This window comes from Vespa velutina, chromosome 16, assembly GCF_912470025.1.
Source record: "Vespa velutina chromosome 16, iVesVel2.1, whole genome shotgun sequence".
Lineage (NCBI taxonomy): Eukaryota > Metazoa > Arthropoda > Insecta > Hymenoptera > Vespidae > Vespa > Vespa velutina.
In genome coordinates, this window is record NC_062203.1 from 2,782,501 (window position 1) to 2,807,500 (window position 25,000).

The following is a 25,000-nucleotide window of genomic DNA, read 5'->3' on the forward strand; positions in this document are numbered from 1 at the left end:
ATAACAGTGATTGTACAAAGTATTCTAATTCCATGCAGTATTTATATAACGTTAAAGATAATAAACTTGCCATCAAGAGTAATAAAAGTTTAGCAGATTTAAGGGATGATAATAAAAAGGATTCAATGAGACAAGACAATATGGAAATCCATACACAGGTTGATGTAATAAATAATGACAAACAAACATCTTTAAGAAGCAATAGAAACGCTAATATGTCTTCTAATATAATAGCAAATATACCTACTCTTTCAACTACATCTGTTACCTTTAATAACATTACACCAACTAATACTGCTATTAACATTAATGGGGATAAATCAAAACAAACGCGTACAAATAGAAAATCTGATTTTCTAATAGACGCAAAATCTAATACAAGCAATTGGATTAAATATGAGAAAGAAACATCTTCCTGTTCTTATACTATACCCGGTAACGCTGCAAAATATTTTAGCAATAAAGAACAGACACAAATAGACATTATTAATGATAGATTATGGAAAAATGAATGGATAAAAACAAAATTAGACACTAATACAAAAGATAAAAATAATGATAATATTACTAATGATCCTGGAATAGATATTATTAATAGTAGAGATTGGAAAAATAATAGAATTTGGACAGAGCCTCAAAATCCTACCCATTTAACTTTGATTGAAGTAAAAAATATAGATAACGTAATGGCACACAATGATTGTAGACAAGTCGAAATAGCTACTAGTCCAAGTTTTAGTAGCGACAGTGTTATCATTTCAACTTCCGATCCACCTAGTAGTTCTAGCGATATTCTACAATCTTCTATTGGTGTACAATCAATTAATTCTGTGAATAATCAAAAATCTAATTCCCATAATCGTACATTAGGTTCAAGATCCTGTCTTGTACGATTAACACATGGATCAAAGAACGTTCTAATAGATAACGATGGACATTGTAAAGCTACCTTATTTACAAATACGAATAATAAACCAAATGCAGCTTTAGTACATACAAAAAAAGCAATTACAATTGGATCAGAGAGATCACCTCCTGTTACTAGTAAAAAACATTCAGTTCTATTACAAGATAGTAATCAATTACAGAGAGTAGCGGAATGGGTTCAATCATCTGTTTGCATAGAAAATTCTGTACAAAATAATTTAAATGGATTAAAAATTAGTGATAATAGCGTTAACAAAGAGGAAAACTGTTTGTTCACCTATACGAATGAAAAGTCTTCTAATCATAAATCTTTTCAACTCCATAACAAACAATGCCATGATATAAATGAAAAAGAAGAATTAAATAAGGAAATAGATAGTAATAAAGAAATAGATTCTTTATTCCCTGGAACAAATGTTAATAGTATTATGGTGGATGATAAGGACAAAGATTTAATTACGTTTGATATACCTAATGAAGATGAAAAGACACGTACATCCATAAATGATAAAAATTCTATTGATAATAGTTATGAAGTTAAGATTACCAGAGAAATGGAAGAAACGTATTTAAAGTTGGCAGCAAGTTTAGATCCAGTCACGCTTAGTTTATCCGATGCAAATAACAGTGACATTACGATTGAAAAATATAGGAAAAATTATAAAAGGCTTCACGCCCAAAGATCTCACGATAAAGTAGGATCTATGACTTAAGCATTTTGGCTGTTTTGAAAGATTGCTACTTTTGCAGGAAGTTCCTTTTAATGATATCAGAGTCTTATTTTTTGTAAACATGATAAACTAAGGCTGTACCAAGTTGAGTCATTTAGAATGAAAGTTCTGCATGTACATGTCAATGCAAATGATTAAATAATTTTTTGATTTAAGTAGATAATATAGATTCTTATTGCATATTTAAAATCTGAGGATGGATACCTGAAGAGAGTGTCTTTGTATTAACTTCGGCCTATAGCATTTACTTTTAATATTAAATGAGAATAGTATTGGAAATTAGATACAAAGACTTTATAGGATTATAAATTACTAAAATAATTTTTACAATATCAGCTGATAATTGTTATTCCCTATATTGATATTATAATAATTTAATAATAATTTAACAAAATTAATTCTGATCTCTTATTAATTACTCATAAACTAATTTGGCATAAAAGTAAATATTAAAGAAAAAAAAAAAACAAAAAAAAAAAACAAAAAACAAAAAAAGGAAGAAAATAAGTAAATAAAAAAAAAAAAAAAAAACAAAAAAAAAAAAAGAAGAAAAGAAAAAGAAAAAAACGGAAAAGTATCTTTAACAAAATAAAAAATTACAAATTGTTGTATTGGTGGTACAATACTACTAATATAAGAATTTCAAATATAAAAAGATTATTCTATATTATCAGGCAAAGCGATTAAAAGAAAAATTACTAACTCACAAACATAAAGACGCTGCTAAAAGCTAATCAGTAAAGCTACTACCAATAATGAGTATAAATGATGGATTGTAAATGTCGAACAGATGGTAATTATCCTTGCACAAAGTATCTGTTATTATCCAGCAATCAAGATTATTGTAATTATTAAATAGTAATCAATAATTGCTAAATCTATATGTTAGCTAATCTTATAATTCTTTTTTTTTTTTCTTTGATGCTGCACTACAATCATTGGGAGGCACAATAGTAAGCAGGTCAGTAGAATCTACGGGACCTTGGGCTGATAGCCCCCCAAACTACCAACCCCCCACTTATTCAAACCCCACTCCCACACCTACTAAAGACAATTCTTACAGTAAATAATATATTTTCCGTTGAATGTGTGTGTATGTACGTGTGTCTGTTTGTGTGGAGAAACGACAATATTAATATTAACTTAACCGTGTTCGAATGATATATTTCAATTAAAATTCGACAAAATCAAGATATATATATATATATATATATATATATATATATATATATGTATATATATATGTATAACATTAAGATGTTTGCGAAATACCCAAAGGATTTCTTAATATAATTATTATGGTTTCATACCAAAATTGTTCGTACATACCTAATACCACTGAAATAATAATTAAGTTTACGAATGCTCATATTACCAAAGGTGAACTACACTTGTTACAAAGTTACTGTAATAAGTCTGCTTGAATAAATGTGGGACAATAGCTCTGTATTTAAATTGACGCGTCGTTTATTTGAATTATCCCAAACCATTGTCAGCAACGTCCGAAACTTACGAATACGTTCGCACCGTTTCAATTCAAACTAACCAATATCGCCGAGGCGCGCCAATTTTAAAAAGTAAAAATGGCGGCGCTTCGCCCGGAAATAAATTTTGCGAATTTCGTAAAGCTTTTTTGTTTTTTTTTATATATAATAAATATATTCCAAAAAAGAAAAAAGAAAATTATGATACGCATAAGTATTATTTCATTACGATTTGTGTGTCTTGCAAAAAGAAAAAAGAAAAATAACAGATAAACTATACATTAATAAAATATCTTTATTAAATGTATAATAATCTTCATAACATAAATACTCACCTTGCATGTCCACGATCAAGTTATATAGCCTTTTGCCCTTTCCTTGTTTTTTTTTTTTTTTCTTTTTTTCTTCTTTCTTTCTTCTCTTTTCTTTTCTTTCTTTTTGTCGACGACAACGTGCACGATAAATAAGTTTCACATTTATTATTTATCTTCTCTTTAAGTACTATAACACCCGTTGACAAAACTAAATATCACCGAATGTTTATGTCTTATATATATATAAAAAAAAAAAAATAATATGAAAAAGCATATACCAAATTGCATATAGAAAAAAAGGATATGCAAAATTAATAATTGTTAGATTATTGAAATATTTAAATCGAGATCAAAAGTTCGATAAATTTGTTAAAGTCGATCATCGCACTTATAAATGTCTACGTTAAATAATTACGAATAAATCAAATTTCATATATTAGCTATGTTATCGATATAAATCAATTATCAATAATCACGACCAGTATAACACCATCGTACCCATTACTACCTTCCCTTCCTCTTCGTCTAATTGTATACAAATTATTAAAAATAATAGATAGAAAAGAAAAAGGAAAAGAAAAAAAAGAAAGAAGAAAAAAGAAAGGAAGTTAGAAAAGAAAAAAAAAGACGAACGATTACAAGATAAGAACAATGAATTACTTTTTCAATTTTAAAGGGTATATATAAGAAAGGCAATTAGTATGAAAGAAAATTTATGGTCTGTTGCGCCTAACGGATCTAGTCTTATCGATCGTGAAGCAACGGAACTTAAGAAATCAAGCGATCTATCTTTCTTACGTAGAAGTAGCCCCAATTATTTGGTCATCATATTCGTTTTCGTTAAAAATAAGTATATACCAAGAAGTTAATTCAAAAGCTTATATCACGAACGATATATGTCTCATTACAGATAACGATTTTTTCATTTTATGTGTGTGTGTGTGTGTGTGTGCAATTTTCTTTTTTATTATTATTATCATTATTATTATTATTATTATTATTATTATTATTATTATTATTATTATTATTGTCGTTGTTATTGTTGTTATTATTATTAATTGTTCGATAATTTTAAAAATATTAAAAAACTGATTACTCTCAACTTTTTCATCGAGTCATTAACCTTTTCTAACACGTGTTCTCCTATCAGAAATAAGTCAAACATTGATCGAGCTAATTTTAAATCCACACGAAAATGAGGAACGTTAATGAAGTGTTAATTGACAATGAGTTGATCTCTGAGAGGTTATCGGTGTTATCATTGATTTACTACTTCCATACGATAATAGATATGTATATATATATATATATATATATATATATATATATATATATATATAAACTTTTCTTGTCGCTTTAGTTAATATCCGTGTTTTCAAAATAATTATAACAAGTAATTAAATGAAATATCTCGGACAAAGCGAAATATTAAATTTATAACTGACTTGCGACGATCTATGGAGAAAAAAAAAGAAAAGAAGAAGAAAAAAAAAGAAAATAAGTAAATAGTTATTGCGTTTAGAGAAAAGAGAGAAAGTTAAAGTTGGTGAAAGAAAAAAAAAAGAAAGAAAGAAAGAAAAAAAGAAAAAAAAAAAAAAAGCCGTGAGGAGGAGTCCCCCCTTGTCTCGGACATTGTCAGTGCCGTGTTGGTCGGCCAGCGTAAAAGGCAATAAAGTTAGTAAGCTCGCGTTCGCGGTACTGCAAAGACGTATACTGTACGTTCGTTGGACTCGTTGATTTCTCAATTAAAGAGAGAAAGAGAGAAAGAAAAAAAAACAAGAGAAGGAAAGAGAAAAAGAGAGAGAGAGAGAGAGGGAAAGAAAAAAGAAAGAAAGAAAGAAAGAAAGGTGTTCAACTTAGAGAGAATAATAAATTGGAACTCTGGCGATCGAGTGAGGTGGACTTTCAAGTGCAAACCACCGTCACCGCCACCGTCAGCAATACTACTACTACCACCACCACCACCACCTTCATCACCACCACCACCACCACCACCACCACCACCACTACCACCACCATCACCACCACGACCAGCACCATCACCACCACTACCATCTCCACCTCCACCACTACCACCACCAACAACCCCCCAAGTTGGGTGGTCACTCGCGAGGGTGGCCTCAAACGTCGTCCTTCGTCCTTTCTCAGTCTCCGTCCGTGAGTCGGCTCCGGCCGACTTCTTCGACTCCTTCTTAGTGTCTTTCTCCTTTTTTCTTTCTCTTTCTACCATTTCTTTCTCTCTCTCTCTCTCTCTCTTCTCTCTCTCTTCTCTCTCTTTGTCACTTTCCCCTCTTCTCCATCCGCGCGTTGTTGATTCGACGGCCATCGATGTCAGGGGTCAGATGATGAAAATTTCTTTTCTCCGCCTGGTAGCCAGGTGAGTCAGACCTCTCACCTCTCACCTCTTTCTTTGTCTCTCTCTCTCTCTCTCTCTCTCTCTCTCTCTCTCTCTCTCCTCTCATTTCTCTCATTTCTCTCTTTCTTTCTCTTTCTCTTAGCCCTTGTCTCCTCGACCTTCTACGACGACTTATCGACCGATTCATATCCCAACCTCGACTTTGAAAATATTAGGATCTTAAAATCGAAAAGTTTCTTATCTCTCGTTATATCTTAAATAAAATCCTTTTTTTTTTTTTTTTTATTTCGCTTGAGGATGTTACATCTTTATGTTACATCGAGAAAATAATTCGAGAAATTCTAAGATGAAAGATGATCGATAGTAGTTGATTCTGACATATCTGCGACATATGTACATACAAACACATATTCGTACCGTTTTACTTCATTATTAATTCGTATTTCTAATTGTATTAAACATTTGTTCTTTTTTTTTTCTTTTTTTTTTTTTTTTCATTAACTACACCATATAATAAGATCAAAATTATTATCATTGTAATCTATCTTCATTTGTTCGTATCGAAGATATTAAAAATCATCGATAACGAGTTAATAAATGCAACGTAACGATCGATTATTATCTTTTATTTCAAGAATAAACATTTTAATAGATTTGATACTTTATCGCATTTAAATATTCTCAGCGGAAGACCTTCATTCTCTCTCTCTCTCTCTCTCTCTCTCTCTCTCTCTCTCGCTCGCTCTCTCTCGCTCTTTCTTTATCCATTCATCCAATCATACATCCATTTATCTATCTATCTATCTTTCTTTTCTCTTCTCCAGCACGATAGTAACAATGGATGTTTACTTTCCTTAAACGTACACTTCGTTTCGTGAACGAATACGATCGAGTTTTATAATTTTGAGATAAACATTACGAGAGAACGCGAACCAAAACGAATAATAAAACTTTTTTATTACCATGTACTTACTCATGTTCCACTAGCGTCGTAAATATCTTATCTATCAATTAATTCTAATATTTTCACGCGGATTGACGAATCAAGGATGTATATATATATATGTATCATAAATAATATGATATTACGAGATTTTTATTAATACGTTGAAAAATGTTTCGAGAGAGAAGAAAAAAGAAAAAAGAAATGAAAGAAAAAACAATATGAAGGAATTGTCCTTGACATTAAGAATAATGGAGAAAAAAAAAAAAAGAAATTAGAGATAGAAACCATTAAAATTTGGCATTCGACAGTTTCGTTCGTCATTTAAGAGTAAATTGTTAGTGGATTAAAAAAAAAAAAAAAAAAAAACAAAAAATAATAATAATAATAAAATGTTTAAAATCATCGATATATTTGTTCGATGTTATAGGATTAAAAAAAATCATAGTTTCATTGGTATTATTTGAATGAATTTCAAGTAATGAAAAATGATTATTTTCACGCGAGCATGATCCGACATAGATTATTTTTCAAATTGGTCTAACATAAATCTGTTAACTTGAAACGATGCCCTTTTATCTTAGACTTCAATCACGTATCATAGAAAACAATTTACATGTTAAGTTTTCCTTGCTTTCGTTGAACGATAAAATTCCTACGTGAAAATCTATAAAATACGATAAAATAAGAAAGTTTTGTGTATATATATATATATATAAATTTTTTGATGATCACCTAAGATATATATATATATATACACATACATACAATGAGACAACTTAATGAATAAAATTAAATAAGAAAGAAAAAGCGTATACTAAAAGATAAAGATCATCGTGTAAAAGTATGATCCTTTTATCGTATCCGTTTTATTGTTTTTAATCGAAGAAAAATTAACAATTTTAATGAATATTATCTTCTTAAAATAATAAGATTAGATAAAATATACAAATGATTGGAAGAGATATTTCTATTGTCTTCTTTTTTTTTTCTACGCTTTGGAAAGAAAAAATATCGTCGAATCTAAAAAAAAAAAAAAAAAAAAAAAAAAAAAGAAGAAGAAGAAAGAAGAAAATTTATTTCTTAATTGAGAGAAAGTTTTGAAGATGAATTAAACAGTTCGTTAATCGAAAACTATGCGAAGATTTAATTATTATATTTATTATATCTAAGTACGTTAGGATTTACATAAAGAAATGAGAATAAAAATGAACGAAGATCCATTCCTGATACGCACACGAGTGCTCACAAGGAACGTCGGAGTATAACTGATCGTAATTTGTCGGAATGCGTCATTTAAGTTTATCCTTGAGAACATAACGTAAACATAAACGCGGTTATACGCGTACGTATGTCTGTGTGTGTGTGTGTATGTATATAAAGTACGTAAACCTAGAACGGGCAAGTTACAAAGAACGTATAATACTATTCGTATATATGTAAATAAAAATTATATAACGTGAAAGGTTATAAATAGTATTATATAACTAATATCATTTAATGAACGTATTAAATTATTCAATATAAAATTAATTAATTAATCAATGTCTAAACAATTAATTTTAAATATCGTAAACAAAAGTTATTTCATTTGAATATATTTTATTATCATATTAATTTGATTAAAAATAATTATAAAAATGGATATCCTTTAAACAAACTTCACGTTCTTTGAAAATAGATAATATTTTAATAATCACAATAAATACGTAACAACATAATACAGATGTTTAAGTTTTGATACGATAATTAATAAAATGATTTAATGATTCTTGAATAACAACAACAACAACAACAAAATGAACTGTCGTTACGTAAAATGTGCGAATATCTTGATAAAAGTAATAAGTTCTTTAGGTCGATCGAAAGACGAAATCAAGGATCTTTTTTATCATTTAATATTTCTTCAATATCACGTCCTTATAAAGGACAATTGAACGCGTAATTGAGATTGATCATCGAAAGGATAATTTATAAGAACTCGAAATAAAAAAAAAATCGTTCTAGTTCGTCCTAGATTCTTACGTTCCTCGTGACGAGGAAAGAGAGTTGAGCAATTTTATCGGCTTAAAATTTTCTATCCCGTGCATGATATCTCGTTATCGCATAAATACGTATGTATATATGTGTATGTGTGTGTGTGTGTGTGTGTACGTACAAATACACAAACAAACATATAATGCATACGAACATACATATATACATACATACATACATACATACATACATACATACATACATACATACATACATACATACATACATACATACATACGTACATGCATTTAGTATGTGTGTAAATATATATATATATATATATATATATATATATATATATAATATATTTTATATATATATATTTGTGAGTAAGAGTTTTTTAGCTTTGGAAGAGTGCGAGAGGTGTGGGCGGTTACTTTTTTGCTGCGGCGCTCCCAGGTAGACGATCATAATTAGATAGAGTGCATAGTGCATAGGTGGGTATCCTGAAAAATTGCGAACACTTTTCGCGTTAACGCGCAATCGCATATTCGTTCAATTTCGATGATGCCTTTTTATAAGGCCGCCATTGTTCTTTTCGCACTGTTCCTTCCTGACATCTTCGTACGGACGATCATTTTCCTAAACGTTATTTATAAATTTCTACGAAAACTTTATAAATGACACAAATGTAAAAACTATATACTTGTAAATAATAATTAATTAATAATTATAATTAATTATCTACATATTTGTACAATTCCGACGACTATTATTCTTTTTCACTTTAATCATTCTTTTATTATTTAATGGAAAAATTATTTTCATAGTCATTTTTGCAGCTATTCTTAAAAAAAAAATTATAAAGATACTTTATAAATGTTGTAAGAAAAAATTATATTCATAAGTAATTAATTGATGATTAATTACCTACGTGTGTTAATTTTCAACGATGTTCTAAGATCGGCATGTTTTTATTTTTTATTTTTTTTTTTTCTTTTTCTTTTTTTTTCACTTTTATTTCGAACAAACAATTATGTCTTTGTCGTCATTTTTATAGCAGTTTTTTTTTTCTTTTTTATAAATGATACGAAAAAAAAGTAATCCTATCTATTAGTGGTATTATTTACTTGCGTTATTTTTTACGGTTAAAAAGAGAAATCTACTTTCGAAGGAAAAAATTTCTGTATTCAGGATCGTTTCTCGAGTAAATATTTCTTGAAATTTTTACGGACATTAAATAAATACGTAACTAAATATAAATAAATAATAAGCAAGTGTGGAGAAACTTGGATATCGGCTTACGTTACCAGGTTTAGTTTTTTTTCTTTTCTTTTTTTGTTTCCTACGTTTAGTTAAAAGAGAAAATAGATAGTAACGAAGAGACACACTGATGACACTTTAATCTCACAATATGATTTCTCTTTTCTCAAATACGATTCAATACGTTTTTTTTTTCTCGTCTTGCACGTTCACGTGCACATTTTGTAAAGAAAATTGCGGCATGACACATCGTCGACTTTCACGATTACCGGAGTCGTTGACATCGTTATATACCATGCCGTCTTCGTTGACTATTATTTCTTATGATGTATAATCTAACGAAAAAAAAAGAAAAAAAAAAAAAAAGAAAAAAAATTTCCATACAAATTGCATCGTTATCATATCGGTCATTATTTTATAATGATTCTCCTTCGAGATGATTTGTATTCTTTGATGTGGAGTAAAAATCGAAAAAAAAAAGAAAGAAAGAAAGAAAGAAAGAAGAACAACATAAATTTACGACATAACTATAGAATAATAATAACAATATAAAAAAAAAAACCGATAACAACATAATAACAAAACAACATAAACGTGACGTCGTTTCGTAGGAAAAAAAGGATAAAGGAAAAATATTGTTTTTCAAATTTGTCGAATTTATATTAAATTTTCAATCTATTTTATATTACTCGATCTTTCTCTATGACTTGAGACGAGTGCACGTGTACGCGTTTGTCCTGTTCGTTGTTAGAAAACGGTAGTCGTAAATATTACCATGGTATTCCTTTAACGAACGACAAGAGACCGTGAATTATACTTTGGACACGAGGTCGCACTCGTTTCAAACGTATAAACTGCATCTAAATTCTAAAAGCAGTTCAACCTGACACTTCCTTTTAATCTTCTTATTCTTTAAGAATTACGAATAAACGAGTTAGATAAAAGTAATAGTATAGAAGATACGATTTTCTTTTTTATTATTTACGATTCGGAATTTTAGATAATTTTTGTCGTTTTTTTTATCTTTTTTTTTTCTTCTTCTTTTTTTTTTTTTTATTATTACTGGAAAAGTGTCAGTTGTGTATTAACGTTCAGAAAAAAAAAGAAGAAGAAGAAGCATAATCTACAAAAAAATTATTTTCGTTTTCTATCATTAACGCGTTTTTAGAAAGAAAGAGAGAGAGAGAGAGAGAGAGAAAAAAAAAGGGAAGAAAAAAGAAAATTATTTAAATCGTTTCGAGGAAAGAAAAATGCCTTAACTCCTGTTAATTCGATCAATCAATACTTTCTACATTCTTAGCCATTGATTTTCACCCAAGGGTAATAGATTTTAAGGCGTTTACTGGTCAGTCCAACTCAATGTGTTCTAATTTACAACATTTCTTTTTTCCTCTCTCTCTCTCTCTCTCTCTCTCCTTCTCTCTGAAATTTTCGTCAGACCTAATCTAATACGAATAAATTGTTACGTTGATGTAAAAAAGAAAAAAATAATCGGAGATATGTTAGCTCGTGTAGTAAGTAAGTAAGTAAGTAAGATGACGTAAAAATCGCCAGTGCAAAACGAAACGCCACATATGTTCCAGCATGATTAAGAGAGCGTAAAGAAGGTGCGATATATATATATATATATATATATATATATATATATATACCCATAGTACTTCATAATATCATAAGAGAAAAAAAAGGAAGACATTATAAACTTTAGTTCGGCCAGACGTAACGAAAAAAAAAAGGAAAAAGAGAAAAAAGAAAAAGGAAGAAGAGAGACAGAGAGAGAGAGAGAGAGAGAGAGAGAGAGAGAGAGAGAGAGAGAAAAGGAAAGAAAAAAAGAGAACACCACGAAAGAGGAATCCTGTGTGAAATTATTTAGTACGATAGTAATGGTAGTACATCGACTTTATGTATGTATGTATGTATAATGACAGTATTACGCGAGCTCTTAATAATTAACCAGGCATCAGACCAAAACGAAGACGAATCCTTCCCCTTTCTCAACTTTGTATCTCTTCCTTGGTATTATTTCGGGCTAAACGAGCATAGGAATAATACTTTCGAAAAGTCGAAAGTGGGCAAATTAAATGGAATACGCTTTAAGGAAATTGCTCAATATAATAATATATTTTTTACAACATCTCGTATAATGAAACATATGTTTATATGTATTGATTATAATTAAACTTTAACTTTTCACTAATTGTATTGAATGTATAACAATGGATAATGTACTTTCGTATTAATTAATTAAAGAAACGTTATTAAATATGCAATTACATGTACATGTGTATAATATGTATATGTTATTTAATTATACTTACAATTTTTTAATACTATTACATTTATAATAGTATTTTTATATATTTATATATTTATTTATAATAATAATTTTATATATATATATATATAAATATAAATTTATTAATATTCTTAAATATATCATATCTATATTAGTTAATTACAAGTAACTTCATTAATATCGTTACAACATACGAACATGTATATTTTTAATAATTAATTAGAAATAGAATTACTAATATTATTATACAATATATATTTGCAACAACGTATGTATTTATACTTATTATTTAATTAGATATATATATATATATATGTAATATGTTACTGTTATATATATATATATATATATACACATATGTTATATATAATTATATTAATATTAATATAAATATATATATACATAACTTTATTAACATTGTTATATATGCGACAAAGCATGAATATTTCTAATTGTTAATGATTTTGAAATTTTCTAATATCATATACCATACTAAAACTAAATACTAACGATTATTAACATATTATTAACAAATTCAAATTTGAATCTTTTTATTTATTTGATCAGTACTTTTATTAATCAATGGTAAGTATTTTATCAAATAAATGATCAGTATATAAATATTTTATTACAGTAGAGATCTTTCATTAATAATATTGTCAATATATAAAATAAAATATCGATTTAATAAATAATAAATATTAATTTCGTACGAGAACGACTATTTAAATTTATTCAATTAGGTGAGAGTAAAAAAACGTCAGCATCTATGAAGGACACGTGGGATCAGCTAAGATGAGACGCTTCGACGATGTCCGTGGTACCCGTAAAATCGGAGCGTCGCCTCCATTTCGTGTTCTCACGACACGAGATTCTTCCTATCTCGGCACGTCGTCGTCGTCATCGTCGATCATACCCCAACCAAGATCGACAACGTCACCAAAAATACAGTTACCACCAGCTCAACCTCCAACACCGCCACCACCAACCGCACCGGATCCTTATAAATTGGTGCCAGCTGGTATGATTCATATAATAAATAATTAAAATACTAATAATCTTTTCAAGATCTTATTTGAATATTAATTTGTTATATAATTCGATAAATATGTGAATAATCTTTTTTTTATATATATATATATATATATATATATATATATATATATATAAAAAATATAATTAAGATTCTAATACAAATATTATTCGAATGTTCGATTTTTCATTGTTACGATAAACGATTATGTTATTAATATATGACAAACAATTATATAATTAATTAATGTTATTACGTAAAATTCTAATATTTTACATAAGATTAATCATTTTAAATATTATTAGAATATTAATTTGTTATTATATCGATAAATATGGGAATAATTTTTTTTTTCTTTTTATAAAAAAAAAAATATAGATAACATTCTAATAGAAATATTATTATGAACACAAGTTTTTAATTGTTTCGTATAAATAATTATTTTTACACAAAAAAAAAAAAGATACATAATCATTCTAATCATTTCAAATATTATTCGAATGTTGGATTTTTCATTGTTTCAATGAACAATAATTTTTACGTAAAATAAATATATAACATTCTAATCAATTCAAATATTATTGAAATCTAAATTTTCAATGTTTCGATGAATAATTATTAAAAAAAAAAAAAAAAAAAGAAACAAAATAAATAAATAAATAACAAATATGAAGAAATTGTCGATGTGTAATTATTAAAACTAGAAGAAAAAAATTCTAAAACATCGAAATATTTAATAACTTTCAGATTTAAAATCGAAACCGATAGAAATAATAAATATCCAGAAGAAGGAGCTGATAACTTTGTGAATATTATTTAAAAAATATTTCTCAAATTTTATATTGATATCTGTACTAAATGAAAATTTATAAGAATAAAAAGAGCTGATCAAATGCTCGTTGCAATAGGTACAGCCCTTGGTAGGGCCCATCGTCGTTCCAGTTTCGTGATAATCGCTGAAAGTAGACCAGCCACTCCGGAATCAAGAAGTGTCTCGCCTACTCAACCACTAGGAAGGGTTTCGCCATTTCGAGGTCGTGGTTTCAAGGGTCCACCACCTAGATCAAGACCAGACTCACCGGATGATTATCTTGATCTAAGAAAGAGCCATCAAAGAAACGTTCGAAATGATTCGAGAGGTACTTGCGTTAAACAAAAGAAAAAAAATATATATATATACCAAAGAAAAAAGAAAAGACATTATGCAAAAAGAAATAATTGGCCTCAAGTTTAACTTGTTTCAATCTGAATGATAATTCATAAATATCTAAAAAAAAAAAAAAAAAAAAAAAAAGCAAAAAAAAAAACAGAAAAAAAAAACTAAAAAGATCTAAACAATACTTTGGCATCTACGAATAAAAGTGAAAAAAGTGACGATGAAAAAAAAAGAAAGGAAAAAGAAAATAAAAGAGGACAATAATTGACTTAATCGTATTTGTTCCAATTGGATAATAATTTGATACTTTTTCAAACAATTCATTGATATATAATTTCATAATTATATAAATATGAATCTCTCTCTCTCTCTCTCTATATATATATATATTTTCTTTTTTTCTCGTATAAACTTTTACGAAACCTGTTGATTTTCATTCGAGCTCATTAATTCATATATCGAAATATTAAACTGCATTAAAAATCGATCAGGCCAATTCTCGCTTTACGATATATATATATATATATATGAATCGTTGATTTTGAAAGTAGGGCAAGTCTATTTTGTGAAAAAAAAAATAGTTAAAACTAAGTATTATAACAAATTAACATAAAATTTATATTTTTAATCAATTGATAATAATTATCTTTTTAATAATTCACAAGAAATATCTTTTAATATCAATATAAATTCATTGCTAGTAATTTATTTCGACAACGATATTTATTATGAATTGATCTAACACGAATAACCATTATTGCATATTAAATTTATATCAAATAAAGTTACATAAAATATAAAATAAGTCTATTACTGCTTATCAATATTTTTTAAACCCATTCAAATGCAAACGATTAAATGTCTAGCACTAACATAAAATGGATTTGGACCTTCTTTCAAAATCTAATATATATGAGCTATAAATAAAAAAAAAAAACATTTTTTTTCTCTTTCATTTAACAACAAACAAAAATGTCGTCGTCGTTGTATCTTTAAAAAATCCAATGTATTATTTTAATTTTAGTATCCCAACAGAGCAGTCCGAGGAAGAGTTTGATACCTCAACCGACCCGACGGCGATCAGTTTCTCTTAGCAAAACAACGGATGATAGAGTATCACCAAACATTGGACGTCGTGGTGATAAGAAAAATTGGCTGAGCGTTCATGGTAGTATCGATAATGTCAATGACGGCCGTAGAAATAATCTTTTAAACGATTCATCAAAATTGAGACGCGATCGAGGGATAATTAGAACACCGTCGAAACTTTCACCAATTCGTGGTACACCAACGAGAGTTGACAAATCAAATATACGTACAGTAACAACGAGAGATTCTAAAAATGTTAAAAATCTTCAACGGAATACAACGACGACGGTTAATTCCGTTTCACGTTTTATATCGCCACCGAAGAACATTCAAAAAAGGGAAAGATTTATAACGACCGATGATAACGTGACGCCCATCAAAACATCAAGAATACCTTTGAAAAACAATGGATCAAAAGGTTCGTCAAATATCAGCATGTCCGAGATGTCGAGAAACAAGGAAATCAATGATAACGAGAAAATCGATCAAATGGAAGATACGATTAAAGTGAACAACAATGAATCAACGAGAAATGATAATGTGAAGGATCAAATTGGTTTAACGGATCTTTTGAAAAGGACATCCGGTGTAACTGGTACGTCAAGTGTCGTTAATACGACAACGACTACAGCGGTCCAACCATTACGTATCGATAATTCAAGAATTCCAATAGATACGACGAAAGTCGAAGGACAATTCATTGACGTAACAAGAAAATCCGAATCGTCATATTTAAAAAACGATGATACGAATGGTAATAAATCGAGATTGTTAAATGGTCAAAATCATGATGATAAAAATAATACCCGAAAAAAAAATACACCATCGACTTATGGTACACCAACAAGAGCTAACAACGAACAACGTTATTCGACGACTAACAAGGATGGTGCTAGTGATTCATCGGGTGGTAGTAATTCGAACAATGCCATTAAATCTCGTTTAAATAGCGCACGAACTAATAGAGTTTACAATCGTACAACCAGCCGTGAACGTTTCGACGTTTCAAAGGAAAACGATTCCGTTAATTCGAAGACAAGTTCCAATGCGAGAAATTCAAAGAATTCAAAGTCGAACAAACGATCGAATTTCATCGATGAAATATCACCAGTTTCAAATAATTCCATTTTAGAAAATGATAGGAAAGAAATAGAGATCGTCAAAATAATTACAGATACGAATAAAAATGTTAACGATGGAAAATCAATAACGAGTAACGAAGTTATCGTCATTAATACGATCGGTGGTGGTACGATTAATAATAAAACGATGACAGATGATAACACGTCTTCGTCTAAATCTAACAAGATTATTGGAAATAGAGTAATAACTGAGGCAACCGTTGAAACTGAAACATTGAGGCAAAACGTTATTGATCAAGGAGAAAATGTTTTCGTTTCGTCGAACGAAACGGAGAGAATATCTGGGACAATGTCATCATTGAAAACAAACGTTAAAGGGAATGAGATAATAACTAATACGACGACGACAACAACAACGACAACTACGACTGTTACGTCTATGTCACGAACTAATGGTATTTCTGTTAATTCCATTAGTGATTCCGGAACGATCGGTAATGTTCCTTTAAAAACTGTTCATACACGTAATATTCAGAATCATGGGAATGGAAATACACCGAAAAGGTCATTGACCCAACTTTCTACTGGATCTAATGATAGTGAACGATCCACTGATACTGGGGTCAGTGTTGATACCGTCAAAGGAGTTTCCTCGCCAAGAGTGAAAAGCGGAATGCATGTGGTCAAACGACCGGATGAGATCGAGACATTGAGCGGAAACGTGATGAGACCAGAACAAAATGGCGATCCAACGTAAGTTTCTTCTTCTTTTTTTTTTTTTCTATTTCTTCTTCTTTTTTTTTCTATTTCTTCTTCATTTTCTTTTTTGTTTTGCTTTCTTTTTATACCCCTCTTGAGTATTTACTTTTGTTTGTTTTTCTTTTTTTCACGTTTGATTATTCCACGTAAAGAATATGATTACGCAAATTTTTCTTTTCTCTAAGCTTTACGCACGAGATATGGTTACGTTTAATCAACATACGACGTAATAGATTATGTGTTTACGTAAGATCTATGTTACGCATTCGTCTATTCACATCTTTATCTTTATTTTAATACGACGAATAAAGTCGTTTCTATTAATTTAATCGATAAAAACAGCGATAATAATTATGCTAATTGCTCTATCGATCGTAGATTTTTTATCGTTTCGTTAATGATCAATCATTTTGTTTGCGATAATTATTACTGTCGTAAAAATTAACAATAATATTTGATTTCTTCGTTTTTAATTGTACATACGTGTATTTATACGTATGTCTGTAATCAACAAAGAGAAAATTATCAAAGAATTATATCAAAGAGAAGATGTGATAACAGCCAAAGGGAATAAGTAATAACAATGTAAACTATAGTGAGCTACGGTCTTACCAAAGGCTTCGTTCGGTTTATGGTATCATAGTCGTTAGAAGGAATTAGTGTGGAGTAAACGAATAGAAAGACGAACTATGTTAGTCGAGGATGAATCCTGCATACATACATACATACATACATACATACATACATATATATATATATATATATATATATATATATATATATATATATATATACATACGTACGTACGTACGTACTTACATACTTACTTACTTACTTACTTACTACGCTTTTGTGTGCTTACTATGCGAACTCCTAGAGTTCCTTAACCTCTGAATAGTTGTAAACCTCCTCTAAACCGGCTTCGGAGGATCGATCGTCCAAGAAGTCTGAACCAGACTGTATCGATCTTCAACGAGATTTACATGACCGCATGAACAAGTTCCGTATGAACGAACGGGAGATATCTCGGAAGGATCTAACAGCATCTAACGAACTTATCACGAATATATTTACATTTTACGTCAACGTTAACTAGCTGCAACTTCTTTTACCACCGACCCCAACACTCTCCTCCACCATTTCTCTCTCTCTCTCTCTCTCTCTCTCGATCCGGTTATTTTTCTTTTTTTTTTTTCACGTTCCTCTTATTCTATCTTTTTATTTTTTTTTCTTTCATATTCTACCATTAATTTTTTCTCCAAACGATTTATCTTCTTTAACCCTAGTTGCACGTAGATCTCGAAATAATTTCGATTTGTGCTCTTAGAATGCTCTACACCCCAACCTACCCCTCCCCTCCCCCCTACCCCTAGGCACTTTAAACAGCTGTCATTAATATACAGAATTAATAATTTTTTGACTCGAAGACGAAAAAAAAAAAAAAAGAAATACTGTATATACTTTGAAACTTGAGAAAATAATAATCAGTAGATTCGAAAATGCATTTCCAATTTTGTCATTACAAAAAAAAAAAAAAAAAGAAAAAAAAAATTCATGAATCACAATGCAATGCGCAAATTGTTATAATTCAGTTCAAAGTTGATTTGGGGTGTCTTACACCATAAAGCCACAACTAGGGTTAAAATCGAAGTGAGAGAAAGAGAGAGAAAGAGAGAGAGAGAGAGAGAGAGAGGAGGAAAGAGTGAAACTATTTTTTTTCCAATTAAACCTCAATTAAAGTGATTGATTTACAGTTGAAAGGAAAAGAAAGAAAAAAAAAATATATATATATATATAGTTATATACATATCGATAAAACTATCTACCGACGATCTAACTGCGTACACGCAAACCTCCTACTGACTTATTTATTTTTTAATTTTTTTTTCTGTTCTCTTTCTTTCTCTCTCTCACCTTCCCCCTCTCTCTCTCTCTCTCTCTCTCTCTCTTTAACGCGAAACTCCTTTTAAACATTGAAACATGGGTCGTGTCGCAAGAAGAAATTTTGTGTTTTCTTAGGAGGTATAACTGTAACCAGATATTGAAAATTGGTCACGAAGTTTCCTCGTAAGGTTACCTTTTTTACATACGTCGTGTCCTTAGCATACTAGCATAGAAAATAGAGTACTACGAAATCGACTTTTACGCCTGGTTTGCGTCGTCACGCGTTCTATCGTTCCGCCTTGCGACCAAATGGAAAGCAGGACAAAGCGGAACCGAAGGGTTAACAAATCCGGAGTCACGTACACGTGTCTAGCTGTGCTGATGATTAATCGCGCGTCGGTGATTACATCAAGATGAAAATGTAGATATAGACGTGCGAATACGAAGCTATCGTTGAGGAGGACGATCTTTTTTTCTTTTTCTTTTTCGTTTTTTCTTTTTTCTTTTTTTTTTCTTTTTTTTTTTTTTTTTTTACGTCAAAAACCGAAGAAAAGGAAAAAAAAACAATTTGTGTATATCCGTACTTTTTTCTTTTCTTTTTTTTTTTTTTTTTTGTATCTTTTATTTTTTACATACTTTCGCATTTATATGAGTTCGATTTCGTCGAATTATTACGTCCTCATAAATTAGAGATTTGTTACAATAACAATCGAGCTAATTTATAAATATTTTTATTTTTCTTGTGAATGTAATAGAAAAAAATCATTCAATATGAATTAAAAGTTTATTTTAATAATATAGTATTTATTTATAAATTGATTTAATATAAATACTTTGTTTTTTCTTATAAAAATATAAAAAATAATTCATTCAAATAAATAATTATTATTTAACAATAAAACAAAATATGTTTATGAATGAAATGAATTAATCAGAACTTTCCATTGAATTGAAGATATTAAAAAAGAAAAAAAAAAAAAAAGAAGAAAAAAAGAAAAAAAGAAACAAAAAGTATGAAATAAAAAAGTACTACCATTAGAAAAATTTAGAGAATGCTTTGGAAAAAAAAGAAAATATTATATATGAAATATTTAACAAACTCTATTCGTAAGATCGGAGAAATGAAATCATTAAATATCCAACACGCGTATATTATAATCTCCAATGTATGTTATCTCAGCCCTCTTTCATTTCTATTTTTAAATATCCTCTTTACGATTTCTACATCTCATCGTCATCGCAATTCTCCAGGGTCACGCCCTATCGATTAATTCTCAGCGTGCCTCCTTAAAACTTTTCACGACTTTCAAGTGCCGTCTATGATTTATCTAAAAACTTTGTTAAACTTTGTGGAAAACGTTTACAACCGATCGGCACATTAAACTTCAACGATTATGTTTATCTTTATCACGTATACGTGATAAAAATTTAATCATTATCGTTATAAACTAAAACGGCTTTGTGAGAAAAATTTAATTCTTAATATTTTTATGTAAAAATATTATTACGACAGGAAAGATTATTATGACATAATTTGAAAATTAATTAATCGGAAGGGTATAATCTGAGTTTCACGCATCGATTCATTATATTTACTTTGAAAAAAAAACAAAGAAATATGTATATATATATATATATATATATATATATGTATATATATTCGACATAGGTATATAACGTAAAAAACCTTGAAGAATAATTTCGAGATTCTTAGAAAATAAATCTATTTAAAATCAATAATATAAGAGAGGTATGAAATGAGAAATGTATATAAATAAACAAGAAAACAAACAAAATAGAAAGAAAAATGAAAAACTTCGAATGAAACCTTCAAGAGTTTCACGTGACAAGCTATAATATTATATTTACCTTTTAAAAACATATTCTTAGTACAGATTGCATAATTATCGATACCAAGGAACCTTGACGATGTGAAATATTCAAATTTGGAAAAAGTTAATTAACCGATAAAAATCAATATATTAGAATAATAATTATTTAAGGATGATTATTAAAAATGATCGAAATATGAAGATGATCTAAATGTACATACGTAAAGGGAAACTTTCGTAAATAACTTTAAGACGCAAAGTGCAAGGTACTAAGAACAGCATAAGGAACTTAACAGTTCAGTATTATCGATCTTTTGGTCTCTTGGTCAAGCTGGTAGTGGCTACTCTAGACGTTTAAGACTAAAATGGTGCGGTGCGGTGCGGTGCGGTGCGGTGCGGTGCGGTATAGTATGGTTTAAAGGGACGTCGGTCGAAAATAATCGCGTGACTTGTTCTTAGGCTCGACCAGTCATTGCTATACCACCACCAGTACCACACAACCACCACCACCACCACCACTAATACCACCCTCCTACGTCCCCTTCGTCCTCCATCCTTAAGTCCTCTCGAATGGTCGCGACTTTTACCGACTTCGAAGGTGTACTGCGGCAGCCGCAATTTGCGAGTTGTTCGACGATTCGATTCTGTCGAAGATGGTCAACGGTTACCCATTTATTTACAACGGTCACCGTGCGACAAAACTGGAAATTGATTACATTCGAGAATTCCAAATCGATTTTTGCGGTAATTCGTGAGTGTTCTCTAAAATAACACGTAAACGGCACAGTTTAGTTTTCAATCAAAGATTTTTAACGATTAATTAAATCTTAGTGCGTCACTATCAAACATTTTCAACATAAGAAAAAAAAAAAAAGATAATAATAAGAAACGTGATATTTATTTTTCTTTCATTCTTTCGTCTATTAAATCGTTCCACATCGATTATGCTATTATGCAATCGATGTGACGATTATTTTCGAACGAACGAATTATTAAGAAATATTATTTAATCGTCGTATATTTCAAAAGGATCTCTCAAGAAAAATATCTTCAAGCAAAAGACAAACTCTCAAACATGATTGACATTAATTATATATATATATATAAGTCTGGAGGTAGCAAAGAAATGCCAATTTAGTAGACTTCTATAGATTGGCCCATCCTTGAGTCAAGTTAACGAGCTAGCTTGAGGATGCTTAATAAGTTTAAAAGCTTGATAGGCGCACCTTCTCCTTTTGGTGTTGCGCAGGGCGTTGCAGACAGCAGGTGAGCTCAACTCGGAGGAAGATAGGCCAAGTGCCGACAAGCCCCTTAGTCGATGGAAAAGGACCTTGGGCCGTTATTACGAACGTTTTCCAAGTATGAGATGTTTAGCATGTCGACGTAATTCTAAGATCCTTTCGTGGTCCAGAAAGAGGGAAACAACTACTATGGGAAACGAACCAATGGAAACGAGACATGACATTGCCGATGATATACCAGTCGATTGTTGGTCCAAATTCAAGAAAAGATGCAGGTTCGTATTAAGAATAATTTTTATTTCTTCGCTATTTTTTTTCTTTTTTTTTTTTTTTTGTATTGCTTTTATTATTATTAAAAGAAAAGAACGATTTTTTTTTGTTACTACAAAAAAGAACGATTAATTTTTCTCATAGCTCTCGTTAAATAATTATATAAATAAATGAAAGAACTTTTTTTCATAGAATTTATTTTTCTTACTATTCATATTATAAAATAAAATGTAATATTTGTATATATCGACAAAGTTACATCGGTGATAGAAGATTTTTTTTTTCTTTCCTTTTTTTTTTTTTTTTAATAATAGACTTCAAAAGATCAATCAAATTTAATCAGCATTATGTCAGAGATGATTTAAGATTTTTAAAGAGAAGTATTGTTGTCTCATGAAGAATGACTTTAGGTGACAAAAAAATTGATATCTTTGATCTATTAAAAATTATAAATTTTCTCTCCCTCTTTCTTTCTAATAACGATATGACTTATTCTTCTTATAAATTAATTTGCAATTAATTGTATTATATTTAAATTCTACATATACATATATGTGTGTGTGTGTGTGTGCGTGTGTAAATATATTGTACGTATAATACTAAAGTTGAAATATTTCTGTGGTATATACAAAATTACTAAAAAAAAAAAAAAAAAATTTTTTTTGCTTACAATGTCAATTATTTTATTTTTAATAATTTTTGAATTTCCTTCTTTATTTTTAATAATTTTCTTTCCTATTTTATTTTTAATAATTTTTGAATTTCCTTTTTTTTCTCTCAAATATCATTTTTCACGTAGATGTCAACGTCCAAAGGGAATTAGATGCTGCGCAAGAAGGGACAGAGTCGCACCGGACGAGCCCAATATTTGTTTTCCACCGGAGAGAAGATTATCCGCCCTTTGCCAACGGCTTTTTGCCAGTTGCAAATGTAAATGTGCGGACGTACAACGCACAAGGGATATACGTGCCAAGCCCAGTCTGACTAGTGTCGCGCCCCCTCCACTTTCCGAGGTAACACCCTTAGCCTACCATTTTCATTTGTAAGAACAATAGATCCATAATTCGATTATATTATATCTTACGAGAAAGCTCTGTTCCTTTTTTTGCTTCTGAAAAGTTTGTGTATTTTTTCTTTTTTCTTTTTTTTTTTTTTTTTCTTTTTTTAACTTTCCTTTCGTTCTTTATTTGTTTTGTTTTGTTTATTTAAAAATAAGCCTGAAGCAAATTTAAGACGGAACATTTAATATACTAATAACTAATCGATAAATAAATATGCGTTCAAATTTATAATAATATTTAATATCATTGTTAATTTCTCAATTGATTTCGAATAATGATTGGTTTCAATTGTTAAATAAAAAAAGAAAAAAAAAAAAAGAAATGTTTACTTTAAATTTAATCGAATGTTTTCGTCAAGGCATTGTTACTTCTTCCAATTTAATATGTAATTATAATATTTAATATACGTATGAAATATATATATATATAAATTTTTTTTTTCTTTTTTTTTCTTTTCTTTATTTGTTTATTTATATACATTTCTCAGTTTATACCTCTCTTATATTATTGATTTTAAATAGATTTATTTTCTAAGAATTTCGAAATTATTCTTCAAGGTTTCTTACGTTATATACCTACGTCGAATATATATATACATATATAGATATATATATATATATATATATTAAATTAGATATAGTTTATGTAGATAATTCTAGTGTTTCAAGATGACTTCTTGTATTTGTATTGTATCATAGGAGCCAAAGGCTAAAATACCTGACGTTTTGGTGGAGCACAACTCTTTGATGCGAGGTGCCATTCCTTGTATGCCAGTTCCATTAGCTTGGTTTTGTCTCGTATTTAACGTCTTGCTACCTGGTACAGGTAAAAATGATCGAGAGAGAGAGAGAGAGAGAGAGAGAGAGAAAGAGAAAGAGAGAGAGAGAGAGAGAAAGATAGAGATAATTTCGCTATTCGCACTTTCATTTAATTTTTTTTTTTTTTTTTTTTTTGTTTAATTTCTTCAAATCAAATCTAATTGAGATTTTATTTCCTAGGGACAGTTTGGAGCGGACTATTCAATCTTTGCACAGGACAGCCAAGATTTTCGGCAGTGGCCGGTTTAAAGGCAAGATTTGGTGCATTTGTCGTTAATCTTATAGTAGGCGTCAGCCAATTATTCACAGTACTATTTTGTCTCGTTGGATGGGGCTGGAGCGTTTGGTGGGGTGTAACGATGGTTCGTTTGGCAAGTAAGTCAATGTTACGATAAATTCAAATTGATCGATAATTAAAGAATTCAAATAAATGTTAATATTATGTCAATCTTTAATATATGGAATATCGTAGGAAAGTACAAAA

General features: G+C 29.4%; 2 protein-coding genes across 11 annotated transcripts in view; both read left to right on the forward strand.

The window, feature by feature from the left end:
- LOC124954664 (putative uncharacterized protein DDB_G0282133) overlaps positions 1-3,113 on the forward strand; it is a 4,979-nt gene extending 1,866 nt beyond the window's left edge. For 2 of the 4 annotated variants that reach the window (XM_047507915.1, XM_047507916.1), the window contains exon 4: positions 1-3,113. This exon is cut by the window's left edge and continues 517 nt beyond it. In XM_047507915.1, the coding sequence (XP_047363871.1) occupies positions 1-1,640 (1,640 nt within the window). In that variant the 3' untranslated portion in view covers positions 1,641-3,113. The other 2 variants (XR_007102608.1, XR_007102609.1) reach the window with 2 other exon arrangements.
- Positions 3,114-4,958: 1,845 nt separating this feature from the next.
- Positions 4,959-25,000, forward strand: part of LOC124954663 (putative uncharacterized protein DDB_G0282133) — a 23,656-nt gene continuing 3,614 nt past the window's right edge. For 2 of the 7 annotated variants that reach the window (XR_007102606.1, XM_047507908.1), the window contains exons 1-9: positions 4,962-5,833; positions 13,035-13,312; positions 14,233-14,463; positions 15,505-17,404; positions 22,376-22,642; positions 23,437-23,650; positions 24,397-24,523; positions 24,697-24,891; positions 24,989-25,000. The exon at positions 24,989-25,000 is cut by the window's right edge. Coding sequence is in view for 5 of the 7 variants with exons in the window: in XM_047507908.1 (XP_047363864.1) it covers positions 13,087-13,312; positions 14,233-14,463; positions 15,505-17,404; positions 22,376-22,642; positions 23,437-23,650; positions 24,397-24,523; positions 24,697-24,891; positions 24,989-25,000 (3,172 nt within the window). In the remaining 2 variants the exon portion in view is untranslated. Of the gene's footprint in view, positions 5,834-9,771; positions 11,908-13,034; positions 13,313-14,232; positions 14,464-15,504; positions 17,405-22,375; positions 22,643-23,436; positions 23,651-24,396; positions 24,524-24,696; positions 24,895-24,988 lie in introns of those variants that run through there. The other 5 variants (XM_047507913.1, XM_047507911.1, XM_047507912.1 and 2 more) reach the window with 5 other exon arrangements.